At 34.7% G+C, this 20,160-nt stretch overlaps 1 protein-coding gene across 11 annotated transcripts in view; it reads left to right on the top strand.

Moving 5' to 3' along the window:
* Positions 1-20,160, top strand: part of RPGRIP1L (RPGRIP1 like) — an 85,777-nt gene that overhangs the window by 33,689 nt on the left and 31,928 nt on the right. For 8 of the 11 annotated variants that reach the window (XR_011143205.1, XM_068955761.1, XM_068955759.1 and 5 more), the window contains 11 exons: positions 4,712-4,818; positions 5,049-5,099; positions 6,164-6,343; positions 6,994-7,111; positions 8,109-8,561; positions 10,348-10,499; positions 12,728-13,094; positions 14,073-14,284; positions 15,511-15,594; positions 17,300-17,374; positions 19,010-19,172. Coding sequence is in view for 10 of the 11 variants with exons in the window: in XM_068955761.1 (XP_068811862.1) it covers positions 4,712-4,818; positions 5,049-5,099; positions 6,164-6,343; positions 6,994-7,111; positions 8,109-8,561; positions 10,348-10,499; positions 12,728-13,094; positions 14,073-14,284; positions 15,511-15,594; positions 17,300-17,374; positions 19,010-19,172 (1,962 nt within the window). In the remaining variant the exon portion in view is untranslated. The remainder of the gene's footprint in view (positions 1-4,711; positions 4,819-5,048; positions 5,100-6,163; positions 6,344-6,993; positions 7,112-8,108; positions 8,562-10,347; positions 10,500-12,727; positions 13,095-14,072; positions 14,285-15,510; positions 15,595-17,299; positions 17,375-19,009; positions 19,173-20,160) is intronic. The other 3 variants (XM_068955757.1, XM_009678297.2, XM_068955754.1) reach the window with 1 other exon arrangement.

Here is a 20,160-nt window from a genome sequence, read left to right as displayed (position 1 = left end):
TCAGTCAGTAAAAACTCAGATATGTGAAATGTATGAGTAAAAGTTATATTTCACACTCTAGGTATTCTGTCCATAAAACTGCAAGAAGGAAAAAAAAAAGGCATAAAGATAGTTCCCATATTATTCCACTGAGGACAAGATATAAAGTGGAGGATTGGAGATTACATGAGCAGACCAGCATATTCCCATTTTGTACCAGATACTGAAAATAAAGAGTTTGGGCTTATAAAGAAGATAATCTCAGGCCCTAATTTGGATTGAGTTTGTTATATAAACTATAAAAGGCAAACAGAGGGTTAGGCAAGGCAGAGAGGGAGGATAGATGCTCTTGTACATGGTGATGGGTAGATTGTGGGATAGTAAGGAAAAGATGTCTCACTTCTCCTGGAAGTGTGTACTTTTTATTTACAAGGAAAGACTGACTTTTTTTCTCCCTCCCCTGCTACCTACTCCCCCTTTAATATACCACTGGTGGGTTTTTACGAACTGTGTTTGTGGATTTATAGAGCAGGCATGTGGATGTAGGGGCTTTCATTGATGAAGGTGCTGATTATTTTGATGTTTTGCAAATATGTACAGAAAAATATCTAAAGTGGAGGACACTAGTGCAAGTTTATTTGAATTACATTTTTGAGTGGCGATGCCTATATCAGCACAGGAAGTATTTAGATTACAGCTGAGATTATTGTTGCACAGTGCCATAGGTGACAATCTTTTGTAAGGGCCTTCTATCTGCAACTCTGTGGCCTGCCTTCTGTGCTCGGCTCTGTAGCCTTCTCTGCGTGTTGCCACAGCAGCTTTTTCCAGAGCCTCTGAGCATCGTTTTTCCCTTGTTCTCGTGCGGTTGTTCTCCTAGCCTTGCCTCTGCAAACCCTGATATTGTTGTGCTGGCAGGTTCTCATAGGAAGCAGTTGCCAGTGGTGTGAGAATCACCTCTTCTCCTGTGTTTCTTCCCTTTGGTTGTAGCTATTGCTTTACATTAGGGGACCCAGTAACATGCCTGAAGCAAGTTAAAGAGCCAGCATGCAGCCCCAACCCCTGACCAAAGTGTATCCCAAACAGTGCAACGAGCATCATAAGTGGAAACCACCAATAGGGAGTTGAGTGGGTCCCCATGGAAAAACAGTGCAATTGTTTGGGAAAATGGAAGGGGAAAAGCAGCTGCTGTACTGGAGAGGATACCCCGCAAGGGTGCTGATTTGGGGATCCGCTTGCCACTTCTCTTCCTGGCTAGCTGTTGGGGAGTGTTGCCTTTCCTCTCTGCCTCTTTCCCTGTGTCTCACATGCTTTCTCCCAGTTTCCTTCTGTCTCTCCTCTTTTTTTTCCCCCGAAGTAGCCTACTATGTTAGTCCATAGATACCATCAGCTACAGACCCCACTACAAAATCTTTCTGCAGGTGAACTTGTCTCCACATCCTTTAAGCAAGAATATTAGCACAGAAAATGTTTTGGAAAAAAAAGGTTTTGAAAAAATGATTTTGTAAAAAATATTGTCCAAAACTTTGCTAAGTAATTCTGAGTTGAAGACCAGAAGAGAATCTCTAAATGTTCATAATAAATTCTTGTGACCTTTGAAATAAGAAGGAAAACTCTAGGATGTCAGACGTCCTTTCTTTGTCTCATGATAGTGTGTTGAGGTTTGGCTGAGAAAGAAACTTCTGAAATTCATCATATTTCCTTTCCATCTCTTTACGCTTTTCAAACCAAAATGTTGGCTGTCTGATAAAAGTTGTATTTGAACATACACCTTTTGATCTATGGCTGGATTCCTAGAAACATATGCTGTTGAGAATCTGGAGAGGCAATCTGGAGAGTACCATTGGCTATTTGGCCATTTTGGTTCAACAAGCTGTTGAAATTACTTCAATTGGCTTTTAAAACTGCATCAAGAAAGCTTCTCTTACCACTCTCCTGAAGGATATAGGATCAGGTGAGCAAGTGGCCCTTCCTCTTTCCACTAAGCACTCGGGCTTAGTGTTAGAGAGCTGGCTTTCTGATCTTGCCCACAGAATCGTTACCATCATACCTGAGTTAAATTATCCAAAATAGGTAGCCCTGTTGTTACACTGAAAATCTTGTTTAAATATGTAATAAAGCCAATAATTTATTGTTAGTAAAAGTGAAATCTTAACAGTCTAATTCAAGAATTGCTATTACTCTAGATCTAATTTTTACAGGAAAAGAAGAGTAATAAAGCAGTTTGAGTACTTCTCTACAGGAAGTAAAAGTCTCAATAATAGTTAAAATACAATTAAACTGTAACACTTACTAGTTTCTATCTCTTCTCTTGGAGTTATGTTCACTATTCTGTTGCTCCGCTGGGTCTTAAAGTGAGCAGTTTCAGACTGCTTGAAAGGATAACACCTTAAGTCATCAGCCTCTGGAGTCCTTTGGAAGGGATCTGATGTTTATAATGCTGGTTTCTTCTTCCTCTTCTCCAGGATCCACTTAGGGTCATTTTGTGTGCTTTCTAACACGCTTTTACATCTCTTTTCATTAGTTTACAGCTCCATGTTACATCCAAATTTACTGTATGTGGTGCTTTTTATGTATGTTAGCTTTTTTTTTTTGTCCTGTTACCATAAAACAAGTTTTGTCAGGCTCTAGGTCTGCATTTTTTTAAGGTCCATTAGTGAGTTATTTTTAGCCAAGGGATCTCCAGTTTCAAGCCTGGTGGTTATGCTATTGTCCAGTGCTGTCTTTTGCAAGTGTACCACGGGGTGTTTCCTAATTTCTGGATATTGAACTTTAATAATACTATTTGCTTGAATATGACTATTATTCATGAGCTTGAAAGTCATCAGTTGCATTAAATGAATAGAATTTTTTTTCTGGCTGATTGCTACCAGCTCTGCAAAAGTTTCCTTTTGTAGCTTTCACAGTTTTGAAGTTAACTTTTTAAGCAACAGATGTGAATGGATATTAAAATGTCTACAAAAACTTCACTGCGGTTGATGTTAGAAATGTTAGAAAACAAGTGAACTGAATTTGCTGTTCTTGTCAGAAAATTTGTGACAAGAAGACAGAAGTACTTGAGGAGAGAGAACTTCTCTTCTTGTCCCTAGAAAAGTGCCAGTTCAGACCTCTGTTTATATCTTAGGGAAAAGAAAAGGGAAAAGAAGTAGCATCCACATTAGGAGTCATGCCTCCCACCTTTTTTTTTTTTTTTTTTTTTTTTCCTTCCTTTGGACACCTCCCACGCAACAGATCTCTTGGATGTATTATTTGGAATGGGATAACCCACAAGACTCAATTGCTAAGTGTTTCTCAATCTTTTATCAAGGCTTTCCCCATCCTCTTCCTTTCCTCCCAAAATCCTCCCCTTAAAAGGCTTATTTTAATTGTTTTCTTATTTGCTTTCTAATTGTTAGCCCCTGAGGGTTCCTACTGCATATTCTTCACAATTGCACAAATTGCATTACATTTTCCTCACAACTGCACAGAATTAAAATCTTACTGGCAAGTATGTGTTTGAATTGAAAGCGTCTCTTGTGGAGACCTAACACATGTATGAGTGAGGCTACTGTGTATAGGAATGTTGGCATTACAGATGATTCATTTTTAGTGAATATGTCATTTGAGATATAAACACTACAGAATTAAAATTAACGGGATGTCAGTTTTTGAAACATGCCCAAACCCTTGAGACTAGAATTTCAACTGTCTGCTTCCTGCTGAGTTCAAACCTCAAAACTGAAAAGCTATTCTGTAAAAAGAGATAACGGTGCATCATGCCCTGAGGGTCAACAGAAAAGATTCCCACATTAAAAGGGTATCGTGGACTGTCTTCTCGAAAGGAGTAGGATATATCCTCAACTAAGTATGTAATTTTTTGCCAGTCAACTCCCACTAGTGCAGATGGGAATTGCAAAGTCTAATACTTGCACATCAGGTTGACAGCATACATTTGTATCACTTTGACCTAGAATATGACTTTTCAGTGTTTAAACACATGGTATGAGGCTATAACTTTGGAACTTTCAAAAAAAAAAAAACTAGAAAAAATTGAAGGAGAAAAAACATTGTTATCCAGAGGATAAGGAAATCGGAAGGGGAGAAGAGAATAATGGGAAAGACTGATTTTGTCCCTTAGAAACTTTGATTTAGAGAAAAGTTAGTATTTGAAACTTTTCTGTATGAAAGAAGATACATTGCTATAACTAAATTATTTGGATAGTCCTTAAGTCTTTTCTCCATTCTTACTAAGGGAAATTTCTTATGGAAGCTCCTGAGAAATCATTGTGGGTATAGCTGTGCATTAGTGGGTATTAGGGGAAAATCTTTATATCCTTTGACTGAGAAATTTAATGGCGTTTAGACATTTGGGCTGACAAAGAATTTTACACCCCCTTTCCTCCCTCCTTCCTTCATCTCCTCTGCAAAAGAGGAACTCAGTGAAGTTGTGCTTAGTTGGGGATATCTTTGTATTTAGAAATGCACATTTTTGATTTTTTGATGCGGTGGGTTCAGTTTTAATGAAAATAAGAATGCTGTGCCTTTTTATCCATACAACTCTACCAGATAAGAGGAGTGGTTTCCTATCCCCCTCCTCTCATTTGTTAAAAGCAAAGAATTCTCTATACAAAATAAATTAGCTTCTACATTTTAAAATGATTTTTTATGCAGAAAGTTAATATGAAGAAGCAACTTCATGATTTTTCTAATTATGTTGAATTAAACAGAATATCATATTCTTTCTCTATATGTAAAGATCAGAATGAAAAGCTGGCCCAAGAGAACAAAGACCTGCAATTACGTTGTCTGGAACATAAGCAACAACTAGAAGAACTGAAAAATCACATGAAGTTTTTTACAAAGGTGAACCCTGTTTCTGTTTAGAAAATGACCAAAAAAAACATTCTGTGTTTTATGCATAATGCAAGTACTTCTCTTAAAAGTAAATGAATACAGAAATATAACAGTTTATTTATTCATGATATCAGACAAAATGTCATGTCTGGTGAAAATGCATGTTATTATTCTGAATGCGTCTCTCTATTATTCATTCACATCCGACAACACCTTTTCATTGAGTATTTCCGTTTCAGGAAAGTGATATTGATGTGGCAGAACTCAGTGAAGCTCTCTTGCTTACAAAGGTAACTTGCACAGACTGATGACATTTTTGCATTTATTCTTTTTTTTTTTTTTTCCTCCAGACTTTTTGTTGACCCTTGCATGTTTTCTGTATTCATTTGTGCATGTTTTGGAAGCTAATGCTTCAAACTTGTATGTGTGCTTTTTGTCATTTTTCAGTTATGGTGAAGCAAAGAAAAAATTGTCAGGATGACATTTACTTAGGGTTATGTACATATTTCGTTATAACATCAAAAGTGAATTAAACTAGATTTGCAAGCATTTTCTTTAAAAGTTGCTTTTTACTCAGTTGAAGGAGTTAGCGCTTCAACTTGTTCTCTTTTCTATAACATTAATCTAAAACAATATTTTGCTTAGTAATGCTGTAAGTTATGGGAGTATATTCTAAATATGGAGGTGCTGAAAACACAATAAACAGATGCTTAGCCACTTCTCTCTGTTGTTTACAGCAAAATTAAAAACAAAGTAGAGAGAAATGAGATTACTGAATGTATAAATTTGCATTAAATTTTCACTATTCAGGTGACCCTTATTTGTTTTCTTGAGGAAATGGTTACTGTATATAGAATCTCTTTCTGCTACTTAAATGCAGAAATAATTCCATAATGATAAAGAAAAAAGGAAAGCAAAAAACCAGACTGATGTGAAAATGTTATTACTATTACACTAAAATTAAAACTCCAGTATTTGTGACAGAAGTAATGTAGCCTGGAGATGATAATTCTGGTTTTGTGCATTCATTGAAACAGTGCTAGTTATTATGTAAAAGGCAAGTCTATAAAGATTTTGTATTTTCAGTGGATAGAAGGGAATGATTGCTTTTGAGTAATTCATACTTTTTAATTGTTTCCTGATGATCAATAGATTACACTCTTGAAAGTAATCCTGACGGTTACTGTCCTACCTCACTCCTAATTTTTGTACTGTGGCATACTCAAAATTTACAAAATTAGTCTTACTGGATTGTTTTGTTCCAGAATTCTATCCCAATGTTACGTTTTACCATGCACAAACGCATCAACTGTTTTGCGAAAGTTTGTTCTAGTAATTTTTCAAATTGCTTCAGGTTCGAAAGGAGCAGAAGAATGGGGACCTTGCAATTTTTGAAAAAGTAGATGACGACATCCATAAAGATTTAGAACGGTCCATGCGAGAGCTTCAGTTAACATATGCAGAAACAGTGCAAGAACTTGAGAAAACAAGGAATATGTTAATAGTACAGCATAAAATTAACAAAGATTACCAGGTACTAACCTCTACTTATAGAAAATAACCAGATAGGAACACTTTAACATTTGTAGCACTAGAACTTTTCTCCCTTAGGAAAATGTGAAGTCAGTTATGGCTTAGAAATTTTTCTAGGTAAGCTAACGTAAGATTTGCTGTTGTTAAAAGTTGATTTTAAGTGTGAGATCCAAATGCCTCTGAACTTAATCTTTTAACTCACCTGATTAGAACCCTCAGAAACGTGCCCTCTTGGGTTCATCTCTGAGCTCTTATCAGGTCCTCACATGAAAAGCAATGAATGTGCTTATCAAATAAGCTGATTTTTCCACAACACACTACCATGACTCTTTTGTGCTGGGTTGTTGCGGATCTTAATTTGGATTTTCATTTGGTTTGAGTTTAAAATCACAAAATCATTAAATAAGCCATGAGGAACATTTCACCTGAAAGAATAGCTAGTCCATTGTTCTTAATAAATGATTCTATATTTTCCTGAAATTAGAACAGACTATTATGTTGTTGAATAAAAGATTTCTATTTTTGCATACTCTAAATGCTTTTTCTCAAATTTAACTGAGTTTTCTTATTTGTAGCCAAAAGCATATGCAGTATCAATGCAGACAAGCTTCAGAAGTCTTTTTCTTTGTTACATGCAAATTTTTTTTTCAGACCGAAGTTGAAGTAGTGACACAAAAGATGGAAAGTCTAAAGAAAGATTATGAGGCAAAACTGGAACAGTATGTCCACCTTCTTGATATTAGGGCTGCACGCATCAGAAAATTAGAAGGTATTTTTGAAATATACTTTCTACCAATTTTTACATAATTTATCCGCTACAAATTATCATTGTAAATATAAGTTTCTCAACTGAAACACCTTTCTGTTTCTAAAACTGGTAGAAAAGCCAGATCTTTCACGGAAATTTATCTGTATGCTATTGCATTGACTTGGATGTTAAACTTGCTAATCAAAATCAACATAGAAGTTTATGCTGCAGCTATTCCTGAGTTAGAATAAATCTTTGTGATTTTTTTTTAATAAATCACACATTTATGATCAATCTCTTATTTTGCTATCCCATGATTACATAATCAGTTTGTGTTGCTAAAAACCCTAAGTCATGGCATAAGAAATATACCTGCAAAACATTTCAATGTGCTGAATTTAAAATGCTATTTTAATACATTCAGTGTATAAATGGTATGTATGAGAGCTGAAGAAGGATATCTTACAAAGCCTAATGTGATAACAAGTTTAATGTTTTGTCTCCAAATTGCATCCCCTGTACTACAGGATTGCATGATGATATATGTCCTAATTCTGTAAGCATGTATTTTTCTTTCTTTCCAAGTAATATCATTTTGTATAGTTAAACTATACAAAAATATACATATGCTAAGTCTCTGCTACATTTTAGCATAGTGATACTTATTTTGATTATTCTGTAATGCTTCTGCATTCTTACTTCTTAAATCCCTTGTAGTTTGTTATAAATTCTTGGGAGCCCTTGTCTATTTTTATATATATTGAAGCAGCTCTTCTGTGGAAGTATTCTTGATATTTGTCAGTGTGCTAAATGAGCAGCAAATGTATTATTTTAAATATGTAGGGGGGGCGGTTGGTAACACCTTTAAAAAAGTAAAATTTTTAGTATAGTTGAATTATTCCTTTTTCCTGTCAACTCAGTCATTAATTATAATTGACATTAAAATGAGGAATTCATATTGTAGTTGGTTTTTTTGTTTGTTTGTTTTTGTTTTTTGTTTTTTGTTTTTTTTTGGCAGCTCAACTAAGAGATATTGCCTATGGTACTAAGCAGCACAAATTCAAACCAGAAATACTGCCAGATGATCCAGTGGATGAATTTGATGAAACTTTACATTTAGAAAGAGGAGACAACCTTTTTGAAATTCACATTAGCAAAGTGATATTTTCTACTGAAGCTGTGCAAGCTTTTGGTGACCAGGAACCTGCAACTTTTTGTACTTACGCATTCTATGACTTCGAACTTCAGACAACCCCAGTAGTGTGTGGGTTTATCCCATCCTATGACTTCACTTCTCAATATCTTGTGCGGGTTGATGACTACTTCTTGCATTACATACAGAGAAACAGTATCACACTTGAGGTTCATCATGCGTGTGGCACAGATTATGAAACAGCTGCTGTGTGTCAACTGAAGTTCCATGAAATCTTGGAAAACAATAGCAGGATCTACAGCACAGCAACTTTAATTGGTAATTAACATATCAAAAACTATTCTATTTGGTGCAGTATTGTAAATGGCAATTAAGTAATGTGTATTTGGCCATCACTGAATTCATGTATTAATACTTCAGAAGGAAAAAATGGTGTATACAACATGATATTTCCTCTTAGATGTGCAGCATGTCAGTATGTTCTCTTGATTCTGCTGACAGTTGTGAGAAAGCTCTGACAGGTGAAATTTTGCCCATAGCAGAGTGAGGAAAAAGATGGTCTTAGTACAGTGATACTGAAGTATGTGACATAATAGACTTGATGCTGGAAATGGCATTAGAGAATCTTGTCTGGCAATAGCATGCTATTGTTTGTCTACATAAAGGTTACTTACAAAGTGATATTATACATGAAAATAATAATTTAAAATAATAATTTAATAAAAGAGATGATATTGTCTTATTCGATACAATTATACAATAGCCTGGAAAAAAAGTAGTTAGTAGAGCAGCATACTTGATTTTGCAGTGGTACTATGCAGTTTTTAGCATTTTTTTTAAAGAATACTCCAGAGAATGCTTTAAAATGATGCAAGATTGACATTCTTTTTCATTTTACTGAATTACTCTAGTATGTAGTTAACTGTGTTTTAGTTTTAATTGCTTAATGTATATTTCTTTCGTCCTCTAAGACCGTTACTGATAAAAGATTGCACTGCGTACTTAAAACTGTGAAATGCAAAATACGAACTGTGAGTCACAAAGTCACCTGTTGCACCTTATGATGTGTATTATATTTTAATACTTATGGTTTGGCATGGATAAAACATAATTCAAGAATTTAGCCTGGGCAAGACTCGCTCTTTTGAGTGAAGCAGTGGATGAAATTATAAATCCGGTGAAGTCAATAGCATTGTCATGAAATTGTCATGAAACCAGAATTTCACTTAATATCTATTGGATTATTTTATTTTTGCATATGTAATTATGTATTTTGACAGAATATACTTTAAAAGCAAAAACATTTCTGTATTGGAAGACTGTCAAACATCAATGCTTCATACCTGGCTGTTGTGTCATAAATATATCACCTCATATCTTATCAGTAAATAAAATAAATGGTTACAGTTGGTTTTAGTTTAAACTGATAAGTCAGAGGTCTGAATATGATAGTAGCAAAACATTAAAAAGGTATGAATTATATGCTTTACTGATGATACTGTCTCATATAGAAGCATAATCTATAGGAGAGTTGGCTTTTTTTTAAATTTAGTTCATTTTAAAACAATTTTAGAATATCTTAGACAAGGCTTTTCTGAAAAGAACTCAATTTTTTATGCTGCTTGCTTTTTCTGCTGGAAGTGTTTTGCCACATCAGTGTATATATAGAGGCCTCTAACTGCCTACCTTTGTCAGGGTGTCAAAAGTGTGGTTCAGCAAGCCATTACAAAGTGGTAATGTAGCCAGTAATTAAAACTGCCTGCCACTTTGTGGGACATTTTCAGCTGTTGGCATACCAAACTTTCCTAAGCTTAGAGAGATTAAAATAATGAACTTCATGTGACTCCATAGCTTGGACAATAAATGTTGCAGATTACAAAATGAAACAATTTTTGTCTTTTGTTTTCAGACCTTGTAGAGCCAACAAAGTTGTTCCTCGTTCTGATATAAACTCAACCTGTCAAATCAGCAAAAACTGTCATAGTGCATAGTCACAAGATCAACTAATACTAGATTTGTGGTGTTGCCTAGCTTTTGTGTTTGACTTAAGTACTTTAACATGGAAAAGAAAATTAATGTACTCATAAATGTATTTATTGCTTAGGAATCAAAGGAAACGTCCAGAATTATGGCACCATAGAATACTGGATCAGGTTACGAGTTCCTATGGATCAAGCTATTAGACTCTACAAAGAAAGATCAAAAGCTCTAGGGTATATAACATCCAATTTTAGGGAACATGAGCAATCATCTCAGGTATGATTGGTTTTGTACTTAATAGTTTTGTTGGAATAAACTGTTCAAAATTACTTTGTCAGTTCAGATATTTTACTTCAACTCTTAATTTATTCAAGGCTAAGGAACTTAAAGATTCTTGAGTGGAAAAATATCAGCTGAACAACATTTTTGTCATATAAAGAGTTCAAGAACCAGTTGAATCATAGCTTTGCTAAAGAGACTAAATCTTAAACTTCAGTTATTATTTTTTACTGAAATTGTCAGTAACTTTGTGGCTTGAAATTTTGAAATAATTATATAACAAATATATTTAATTTGCCTAACCTGTAAGTGCCAGATTTCATTGATACTTTGCTCTACTACAATCCACAGGAATGTTAAGTCAACCCAATGTCAGATTGCTGTTATAGGTTAAGTCGTTTTTAAGAAGGGTCTTGAAGTTCTTAACGTTTGAGTATTACAAAGTTCAGATTATTTCACTTTTCCTTTTCTTAGATGGAGAGGGAATTCTGTTGCTGTAACTCACTGTATAATCGTGCTTAGCCAGGGTCACAGACGGAAAAGGAAGGGAATTTGAGATATCTTGAATAATTGTCTTAGGAAGTTAAAACAACCAGGCTTAGCTGTATAAATTCAACTGCTGCAGACCTTCTAACATGTCATTTTGTTATTTATTCCAGCCTAAAAAACAGTAAATCTGGAGTAACTTTAATGCTTTACATTATCCTATAGTATAAACTTATGTTATACCAGAATTTCAGTTTATACCATAATGTTATCTGAGAAGTATTTGGTGCATGAATCCTATTACAAGTCAGTGGAGGTATTTTCAGAGTAATTTAGTGGTTGATAATATTGTTACATTTATTTTAAAGCTGACTTTGAAAGAATCAAAGGAGATTTTTAACTAACTGGTAAATTCTGGCAGTTTTTAAATGCCAAAACTTGTTATTTTTGTTAAATCTGGCTGTGTTACCAGTCTACACAAAGTTGAAAGGTAAGGCGTGTGGAAGAAAGAGTTTTACTGTAATTATTGTAAAATTCTAGATTCAAACATGGTAGATGAAATGTAGTGATTATCTAGGAGGAAATAAAGTAGGAAAAATGGGGGGAAATGAAGGACAGCTTCTACAGAGCTGCCCGAAACACTGCAGTTTTCAGAAATATTTCAGGCAGAAATTAAAAGTCATATATCTACAGCACAGATGGTTGCATTATGTTAAAAGTTCTCTCTGTCTGCAGCTGCAAAAGTACCTTCAGTTGTGTGTTCCAAAATTTAAGCTTTCCCTAGTTAAACACGTATATGAAAACTGTCCTGTATAGTTGCAGAAATCTTGGAAACATGAACTACATGCAAACTGCTACAATGAATTTTTTCCAGTTCTGTATGTAGCTTGAAATGTAATCCTGCGATTGCATATTAAATAGTTGATCGTAATGAGGAAGCCAAATATGCATTTAACTATTTCAGTTTGGATTATTTAACCAAAATATTTAATATTTTATCATACAAAATCAAACTGATACACATTTTCCCAGATACCAAAAGACAGAACTCTCTGGCTTACCCTGGCAAGATAATTAGGTACAATGACTGAAGATATCTGTGACATATTGCAATAAAAACAGTAGAGGCTTTTGATATCAATATAAAAATAGTCATATTATTTGTTTTCTTGTTACTCTTCCGTTTCTATTAAAATAAATTTCCTAGTTTGCTGACCTTGGGTTCCATAGTACATACAGGCCATGATCATAGGTAATTGATAAAATTTTTGAAATCATTGAGTTTCTTATCTACTTTAAACATTTATTATTACTGTTTACATGCTGATTTCTGCTGTTGGAATTTGTATATGTAAAGGTTTTAGAAGAAGAAAATACTGAGACAAATTAATTTGCAGTGCAATCTAATTATTGAAAAATACATATATAAAAGGGACTACAGTTACAAAAATTGTATCAGGACACAGAATAGCTCTCAAGATAAGAAGCGTAGACTGTAAAGTTTCAGGAGAATAAGGCGAATAATCACAGACGGGAAAGGATTAACCCCTTACTTCTTTATACCCACAACCAAAGAAAGATGTAGCTGAATTTATAGAGCAAGTAACATTTTGACATACAGTTAAACAGTAATTGGAGTGTCATTCAAACAATCAGTTATTTTTCTGTTTATGTAGTTCTTGGAGTACGGCAACATAAGGATTCTAATGTTTTTAATTTAACTTCTTTTTCATTTAAAGCAGCAGATACTTAGAACTGCCCAAGTCAGCACTTCAACAGATGGCAATTTAAATGAACTCCACATTACAATAAAATGTTGTAACAGTCTACAGTCCAGGAAAGAACATCTTCAGCCGAATCCTTATGTTGTCTACAAGTTCTTTGATTTTGCAGACCATGATACTCCCATCATTCCTCGCAGCAACAACCCACAAATAGATGACCATATGTGTTTCCAAGTGCTGATGAATGCAGATTTAGACCGATACCTAAAATCAGAAACCTTAACTTTTTATGTATTTGATGATGGTGAGCTGGAAGAAGGTGATTATTTAGGAAAAGCCAATGTGCCTCTAATTTCTTTAGCACATGACAGATGCATCTCTGGTAAGAATTTGACCTTTTTAAGGCTAACGAAATCTTTACCTCCTGTTTCCAAATCTCTTTAAATCTCTTTAAGAGCCAAAACAGAGAAAAGCTATTACCTATCATCTGTGGTTCTGGTTTAACAGAATTTTAAATTCCAAATGAAATCCAGAAAGAAACTTTGCATCAGTGTTACTTCAGTCATGGCTAACGAAAAGTCTGTGTCAGAGCTTGAAACTGATCAATGATTCTTTAATATAACGAGTAAACTGCAAACATGAGAGAAAGAAAGAGCTTCAGATGTTTCTTTTGGTCACTAAGACTGGACTAACAGAACATTCCAGGGTTGCCCCTTTTTCTACTTTCTACAAAGAGCAGCCCTGCCTTCAGGGGAGCCTGCATGGACTGCTCCCCACAAGTTAGTATCATTTGCAAACTTGCTGCAGTGTTTATAATAAAGCTGCTTAATAGTTACTGTTGTGTCCACTTTGAAATATTTATATGCTTTGTATGTTGTGTTTAATGATAGGATTCTATAATAATCCCATGTAAATGGATAAAAGGGGAAAATTTGCAAGTGAATTTAAGATGTTTCTTCTCTGGTAAAGATTTAGCAACTTACAGATATTTGAAACCCATTTAAATAACAAAAATAACTTATTAAGAAAGATTTTGGTTAAGACAGATATTGAAAGATGTAAATAAAGATCAATTACGTATTATTGGATTGTCTGAGAAACCAACAAGATATCTTGAAAGAACGCAGTAATCTAGTGAGTTATACCCGTTAATCTTGACGTCCATTCTAAATCCTGCATTTCTGAATGTCCTCTGTGATATTTGGAGCTACAAAAGATAATATTTTGACATTATTTACCTTCTAAAATTAAGACTATTGAGTCATTTAATTCTTGACTCACTTTTTTTTTTTTTTTACCACATTTTATTGTATATATCTAAAATAAGATACGTAATTTAAGACTTGCATTTTGCTTTCAGGTACTTTTGAATTAACAGATACTGAAAGACGTACTACTGGTACTATCAAAGTTGAGTTAAAATGGAAGTTTCTTTACTTACCACCAAGTGAGTCAGCAGTGGCTGCAGACTTAGTAAATTACATTCAAAAGGAGAAATCAATGGCAACTAAATTCCTGGAAGAGGAGGAAGTGCAGACTCGAACCCTGTCTCCTTTTACTTCACCAGTGACAGTAAGTAGCTTAAAAAACTCACAGAAGTTAAGAGATGCAAAAGACCTATTTACCTCAGATCATTTAGTTCTTCCCTGCTGACCAGAATTTGTCCTTACTGTACTTCATACAAATACTTCATATAACCACCATCTTGAATTTCCTTTCAGAAGTGAAATCTTTCCTGTGTCTGTAACTTTCAAAGGTCTTCTGTAATGGTAGGTAACTAGTTAGCAAAAGAAGAAAGAGAAATAAAAAACATTAATTTTATAAGGAAGATACTTAATGCTTATTTATTCTCTTTTCAATGCAGCTGTCCTCTTTAAAATTAAGTAGTTGTATGTTTGTATAACTTTAGGTCTGAGGTTGAAATTTGTAATGGTCATGAAGTTGGCTACCTATTATTTCTGTGGTCTCTTATTAGACGCTTAGCCAGAACTCAGTAGGGGTAACTTTGGGCCAAAAGAATTCTCAAGCAGCCAGACTCAAGCTGTACGTACAGATACTTACATGTGTCTGCGCCACACTCCTTGTTATTCTGGTGCCTGGAGTATGGGGCTAAGATGTCCAAATTAGCTTCTTAAAATCACTCATAAGTAAACTAATAAATAAAAAGTAACGTAAGGAAATTTTTGTGCATAAAAATCAATGGAAGTGAAGGAGAACTTCTGCCTTCATGAAGAAAGTAAAAAATGAAAAGCAGTAAGCCACTTCTTATTTATTTTTTTCTCTTCTGTGTTGTAACATCAAGACAGAAGTATTTCTGGGCCTTTTTGTTAATTTTGCAACTGATACCAGTTTCTTACCTGTTTCTATGTCAGCATTTCCCAAAAGGATGAAGGAGGTGGTGTCAAAACTATGATAAGCCTACAGAGCAAGAAAAAGAATTGCTATGTTATTTATGCACTCCGTAAATAATAATAATAATAATAATAATAAATACCATCTGACAGAACGATTTGAGTTCAGTCCTGCAGTTTTTTCACATAAAACTCATGTTGCGTTCCGTGAATGCTGTAGTCCATTACACCCATTTGTGGCTTTATTCTGAAAGTTATTTTCATTTTTGCGTGGTTGACGATTCAAACAAGATCTACATCATCTTGCCTGTTTAGAGTTGATGATATCTAAGTTTAGTACAATTACATTTGACTACAGGAAAAATTAGGGTCCCTCAGAATTTATGGTAAAATCAGGTGGTTAGAATATAGCAATAAATGGTCTTCAACTCTATTTGTGTATTATAGATACCAACACCCAAACCAAGGCAGCGTGCAGCGCAAGCAGACAAAAAAGTATCTTTTCTGGATGTCAGCTCATTACAGAGGACAGTAAGTTTTAAGTGTTTTGTTCGTGCATGTTGAAGCAAGGGCACTCCATTATTTAAGCAACAAAAAACTGGGATGTCCTGGGCAATGAATGATAGCACAGTACTGCATAAAGATAGAAGGGCACAATGAGGGGATATCTGTGTAACTCCCTCAGAACTACTTGCTGTCCACCACAGTTTAACAGCTTCAGCTTTCATAGACTTAAGGTTGCTTCCAGTAGGACCAGTTAACTGTCTCTGCCCTGTGTTTCCCATCACCCTGGGTTTTTAATTAAAATGTCTTTGTATTGCGTGCCACCTGCACAGACCTCTAAACAGCTCTACAAGAACCAGCTTAATCCACGCAGATCTTAAGTGTTGTAGTAATGAGATACACAATTTGACGCAGTTCAGAGTCACCTCTGTTCCACAAGGTTTATCACCTGGGGTTACACACCCTGTGAAAACAGTTATAGTACTTCTAGACCTGGGCTGCACTATCGTGGGTACATCCTTCTAGACTCCAGATGGCTCTGCATGGAACTAACTCAAGTTCATCTTTTCTATGGAGTAAATTTTTATTTGCTCTTACATAAACTGCCTTCAGATAACTGAGAATAGACTATATTTACTCTTTTCATTAAATCCAGTAAATTAAGATAGATACCTTAACATCTAATTTTAAAGGGTTATTGGTTATGAGTATTATTATTAGTTAATAATATTGTATTGTATTAATTAAAAACTAGGTGTGGTTTTTTTTTTCATTTTTTATATTTGTAAAGGCCTTGATTAGATTTCTTCTTTGAAATTATAACATCAGTTTTCACTTCACAGATCTTTCTGCTATTGTCTACTTTACCATGACTACAACGTTGTTTTGAATTGCACAGTATGGACTGGAAATAGGAATAAAATTGATTTCTTGTTGTTTTTAGTTTTTAAAAATAGGATACAACAGTGAAAGCTTACATGTGGAAAACTGAAATGTTAGCCTTATACTTACACACGTAGCACCTTTTATCTTCAACAATGCAAAGAGTAACCTCTCAAAATTTGACAGTTTTTCATAAAATGTATTTTTCAAAAGGAGAGAGTTAGCTATTCTGTCTCCATTGGAAGTCACTCAGTACTGGGCAGTTAGCTCCCTTAGCTGCTTTCAAAATCCAGCCCTCACTGTCTGGGTACAGACAAAAGTGTCGTTAACAATTAATAATGAAATAACTGGGGTTTCTCTGAAGTCCGAGCCTTCTGTTGACATTGCAAAAGTGTTCATGCAAGAAAATTTAGAAGCAAGAAAATTTAGAAGCTTAATGAGTTAAAACGAAAATGAACAGGAACAGCATATTTCACTTCCAGAATAGCAGAAAATCTAGTTCTTGGATATTAACGTGGCACATGCCAAAGCAAGTAGTTGACTTGGAAAAAGGAAACTCACTAAAAAGTGTGATGAATTGTTTGATGTGTATTAGGGTCCAAAGCCACGCTGTAAGAGTTGTCCAGCCTGGCTATAGCCTGGAAGCTATAGCAGGGAGCAGAAGCAGTAATGCTAATGCAGGGATGCAAAGGAGGCCATGATTTCCTGTTCAAATGCTTCTCCACCAGTAAATTCATACCTACTTTCATGTGTTCTGTAGTTTATACTAAATGCTTCCTCATATTTTACCTACTTTCATGTGTTCTGTAGTTTATACTAAATGCTTCCACATATTTTACCCATAACTTAGGACTCTGTTACTGTTGAAAATGACAAGGAACTTGCACAGAAGACTGAGGCTTCAACAGCTCCAAGTGTTCCAGAGGTATGATATGAGATTATTCATTTTGTGGCTTTCTATTGTGTACTGTAATTGAATTCTTGGTATGTGATGTCTCTTCAGAGTCATTTTTTAAATATAAAACTATGCTTGAATGAGATCTCAAAAACATGCCTGAAATATATAGGAAAAAGAATGAGTCCTTGGGATGATGTTCTTCTCTTTTGGTCATTAGACAGGAGTATCTCTACTTATTTATTTCCGTATTTACTTCAAATTTATTCTGTCCTCCCTCTAAAAATTATTATACAGGGGGCAGGAGGAAGGGAACGATGAAGGATGCACTAACTTTAGAATATGTGCTAAATATGTAGCATTCCAAGGTGAAGAAAAGTATCAAACATTGTAATTTGTAATATTGCAATTGGTTGTGACCTTAAGCTGTTGTGGCAGATTGTCAGACTGTAGGTTCCAGTGGTGCAACAGAACAGTTGCTCACTGGCCCTTATCTTCCTTTCACTTTTCTGTTTTAAAGCTCATTTTGGACTTTCATTCAAAAGCTGTTTCCCTTCCACCAAACTGGGTGGTATTGGCCAAGTAGATTAATCAAAAAGTGTTCTGTCTGTGAAAATTTTAGCCACAAAAATGCAGTTCTGTCACTGAAACAATTATGTATAAGGAATGGCCAGGCATTGTCTAGAATATGCCATGGTCCGGTTATGACACGTTATTTATGCCAGGGAGGAGTATAAGAGGCATAAAGCCTTTTTCTTTACCACTTGAAAATTTCCAGGATGAGCTTCATTTATAGAGGAAGACACTTCACTGTTGTGACTATTCCATGTATGGTTTCAATACCTTAGAGCAGTTTAAAAGAACTTTTCAGGGAATAATGTGGTCTAAGTGTAAAACAATTTTGGAAAACCTAGATGTTCTGTGGACAGCTGAAAGTTCTCTCTTGTATTCTGAAAGGGGCAAATGAGGCCTTAGTGTTCCTAACTCTGGAAATTTCAGTCGTAGAGAATTATGTGATAATAGGTTTTACATATTTCTCCAGCAAATTTGCATAGGAGATGCCATGTCTCTAATGTTATATTGGCTAATGCGGTATTATTATATGTAATTGTACTTCAAGTGAGAGAAGGTAATAAGATTTACTTCAATTTTTCTCAAATGAAATCATGCACGGAAGTTCTTTTACCTTAGATGACTTGCTTGTGGTGTTCAGCATATAACTTCTTCTTTTATGTGATTTTTAGTTTGCTTTGGAAACAGAAGATATTGAATAAGCTAAGTTATAAAATTGCCAACTGAGTAAGATTTCTTGGAAAATGAGTATTTTAGAACTGGAGGAGCTGAAATGCAAATGTATGTTTGCAAATCTAAGAGCCTGTATATGTGTTTTGACAAGTACCAAATGATTATAAAAGCTATACTTTAGCAAATGTACGTTGTTAGATATTTGTCTTTTTACTTTGTCAATTATTTGTTACTGCAGTTGAAAACCAATCAACTTATTGCCTCCTATGCTACATCAGCAACATAACTGTTTAGAAGACAATGTGTAAGGAACATGAGCCATAACTCTTAAAGTTTTAAACTTAAGTAACTTTTACTATTCAAGGAGTATTTATAAATGCTATAAATTTATCTATTTTTGCATTGCGTGTGGTATGTGAGGTTAAACAAGAAAGCCTGACAGGTGATAAGGTAAAGGAGATTGCTGAAGAAATTCAACAGGAGAAAGAAGACCTCTCACATCTGTCTGAGGGACAGTTGGCTGACCAAAGCTCAGCTACCTCTGGAGATGAAACAGAAATAACTGAAGAATTGGAACCAGAAGGTAGAATTCATTTTTATGAATAAGTAACTGTATTTCCTTAATAAATCTATATTTCTCTCCATTTTTTAAGCATTTCTTCCTAGCAGTTGGAGCTGCCTCATTATGAGAAGCTTCATGACAGAAATGATGTTCTGTTGTACTTTATAGCTGAAGCTGGGTGGTGGGTATATAGCTATTATTTTCAGCCCAAATGGAAACTGCATTGTAATTGAATGCAAAAATCTGGTATCTGACCTAGATTCATAAAATATTAAAGGAAACCTGGCTTCTATTTTAAATGTCTTTATATTCTCCGTTAGAACTATGCTGTTCTAAAAACTATTTTAATGAGTATGCTCCTTTTGTCTGCAGATAACAGTCAATGCTGGTATCAGAGATCCTTTCAGACAGTGAGAGAGTAGTATGTTGTATCACATACGTGACATAAAGTTGTTAGAAGCAGTTTTACCTAAAGGTTATAAAAACCAGGTCATCCTGTTATACCTCTGAGTTTAAACTTTGTATCATAGAAATAAACTGAATCCTTGATACTAGTAAAAAAAAAAAAAAAAAAAAAAGGGCACAAACAGGATGCTAGAATTTTACATTCGGTTGTTTGCAGATTCTGTGCAAGAATTCTTCGTTAGTAAAACTTGAGAAACATGTTACCTCCCTGTTGTGTTTGTAAATTATTTTTTTCCAGAAGAGAGAGACCTGAATGCTTTAGAAAATAGTTCATCTGCATGCAGAACAATTATTTTTAAAAAAAGAAAAGAATACTCTCTTCTTTGTATGTGCATGGTGGTAAACCTAACCAGAGGAAATCCACAGATTCAGTGACTTTTATCATTGCACTCATTGCCTTTCCTCCGGGAAACATTAGTATTTTTAGGGAACCAGGAAAAAAAGGCTCTTTAGAACACTTTAAAGGTCATTAATTTGCCAATGTTATCATCTGCAAAGAAAAGAAGATTTACCTGGTGCTATTGCGTTATATTTATTGGAAAAG

Source organism: Struthio camelus, chromosome 10, assembly GCF_040807025.1.
Source record: "Struthio camelus isolate bStrCam1 chromosome 10, bStrCam1.hap1, whole genome shotgun sequence".
NCBI lineage: Eukaryota > Metazoa > Chordata > Aves > Struthioniformes > Struthionidae > Struthio > Struthio camelus.
Note: the sequence above shows the minus strand (reverse complement) of the source record. Positions and strands in the feature narration are given on the sequence as shown.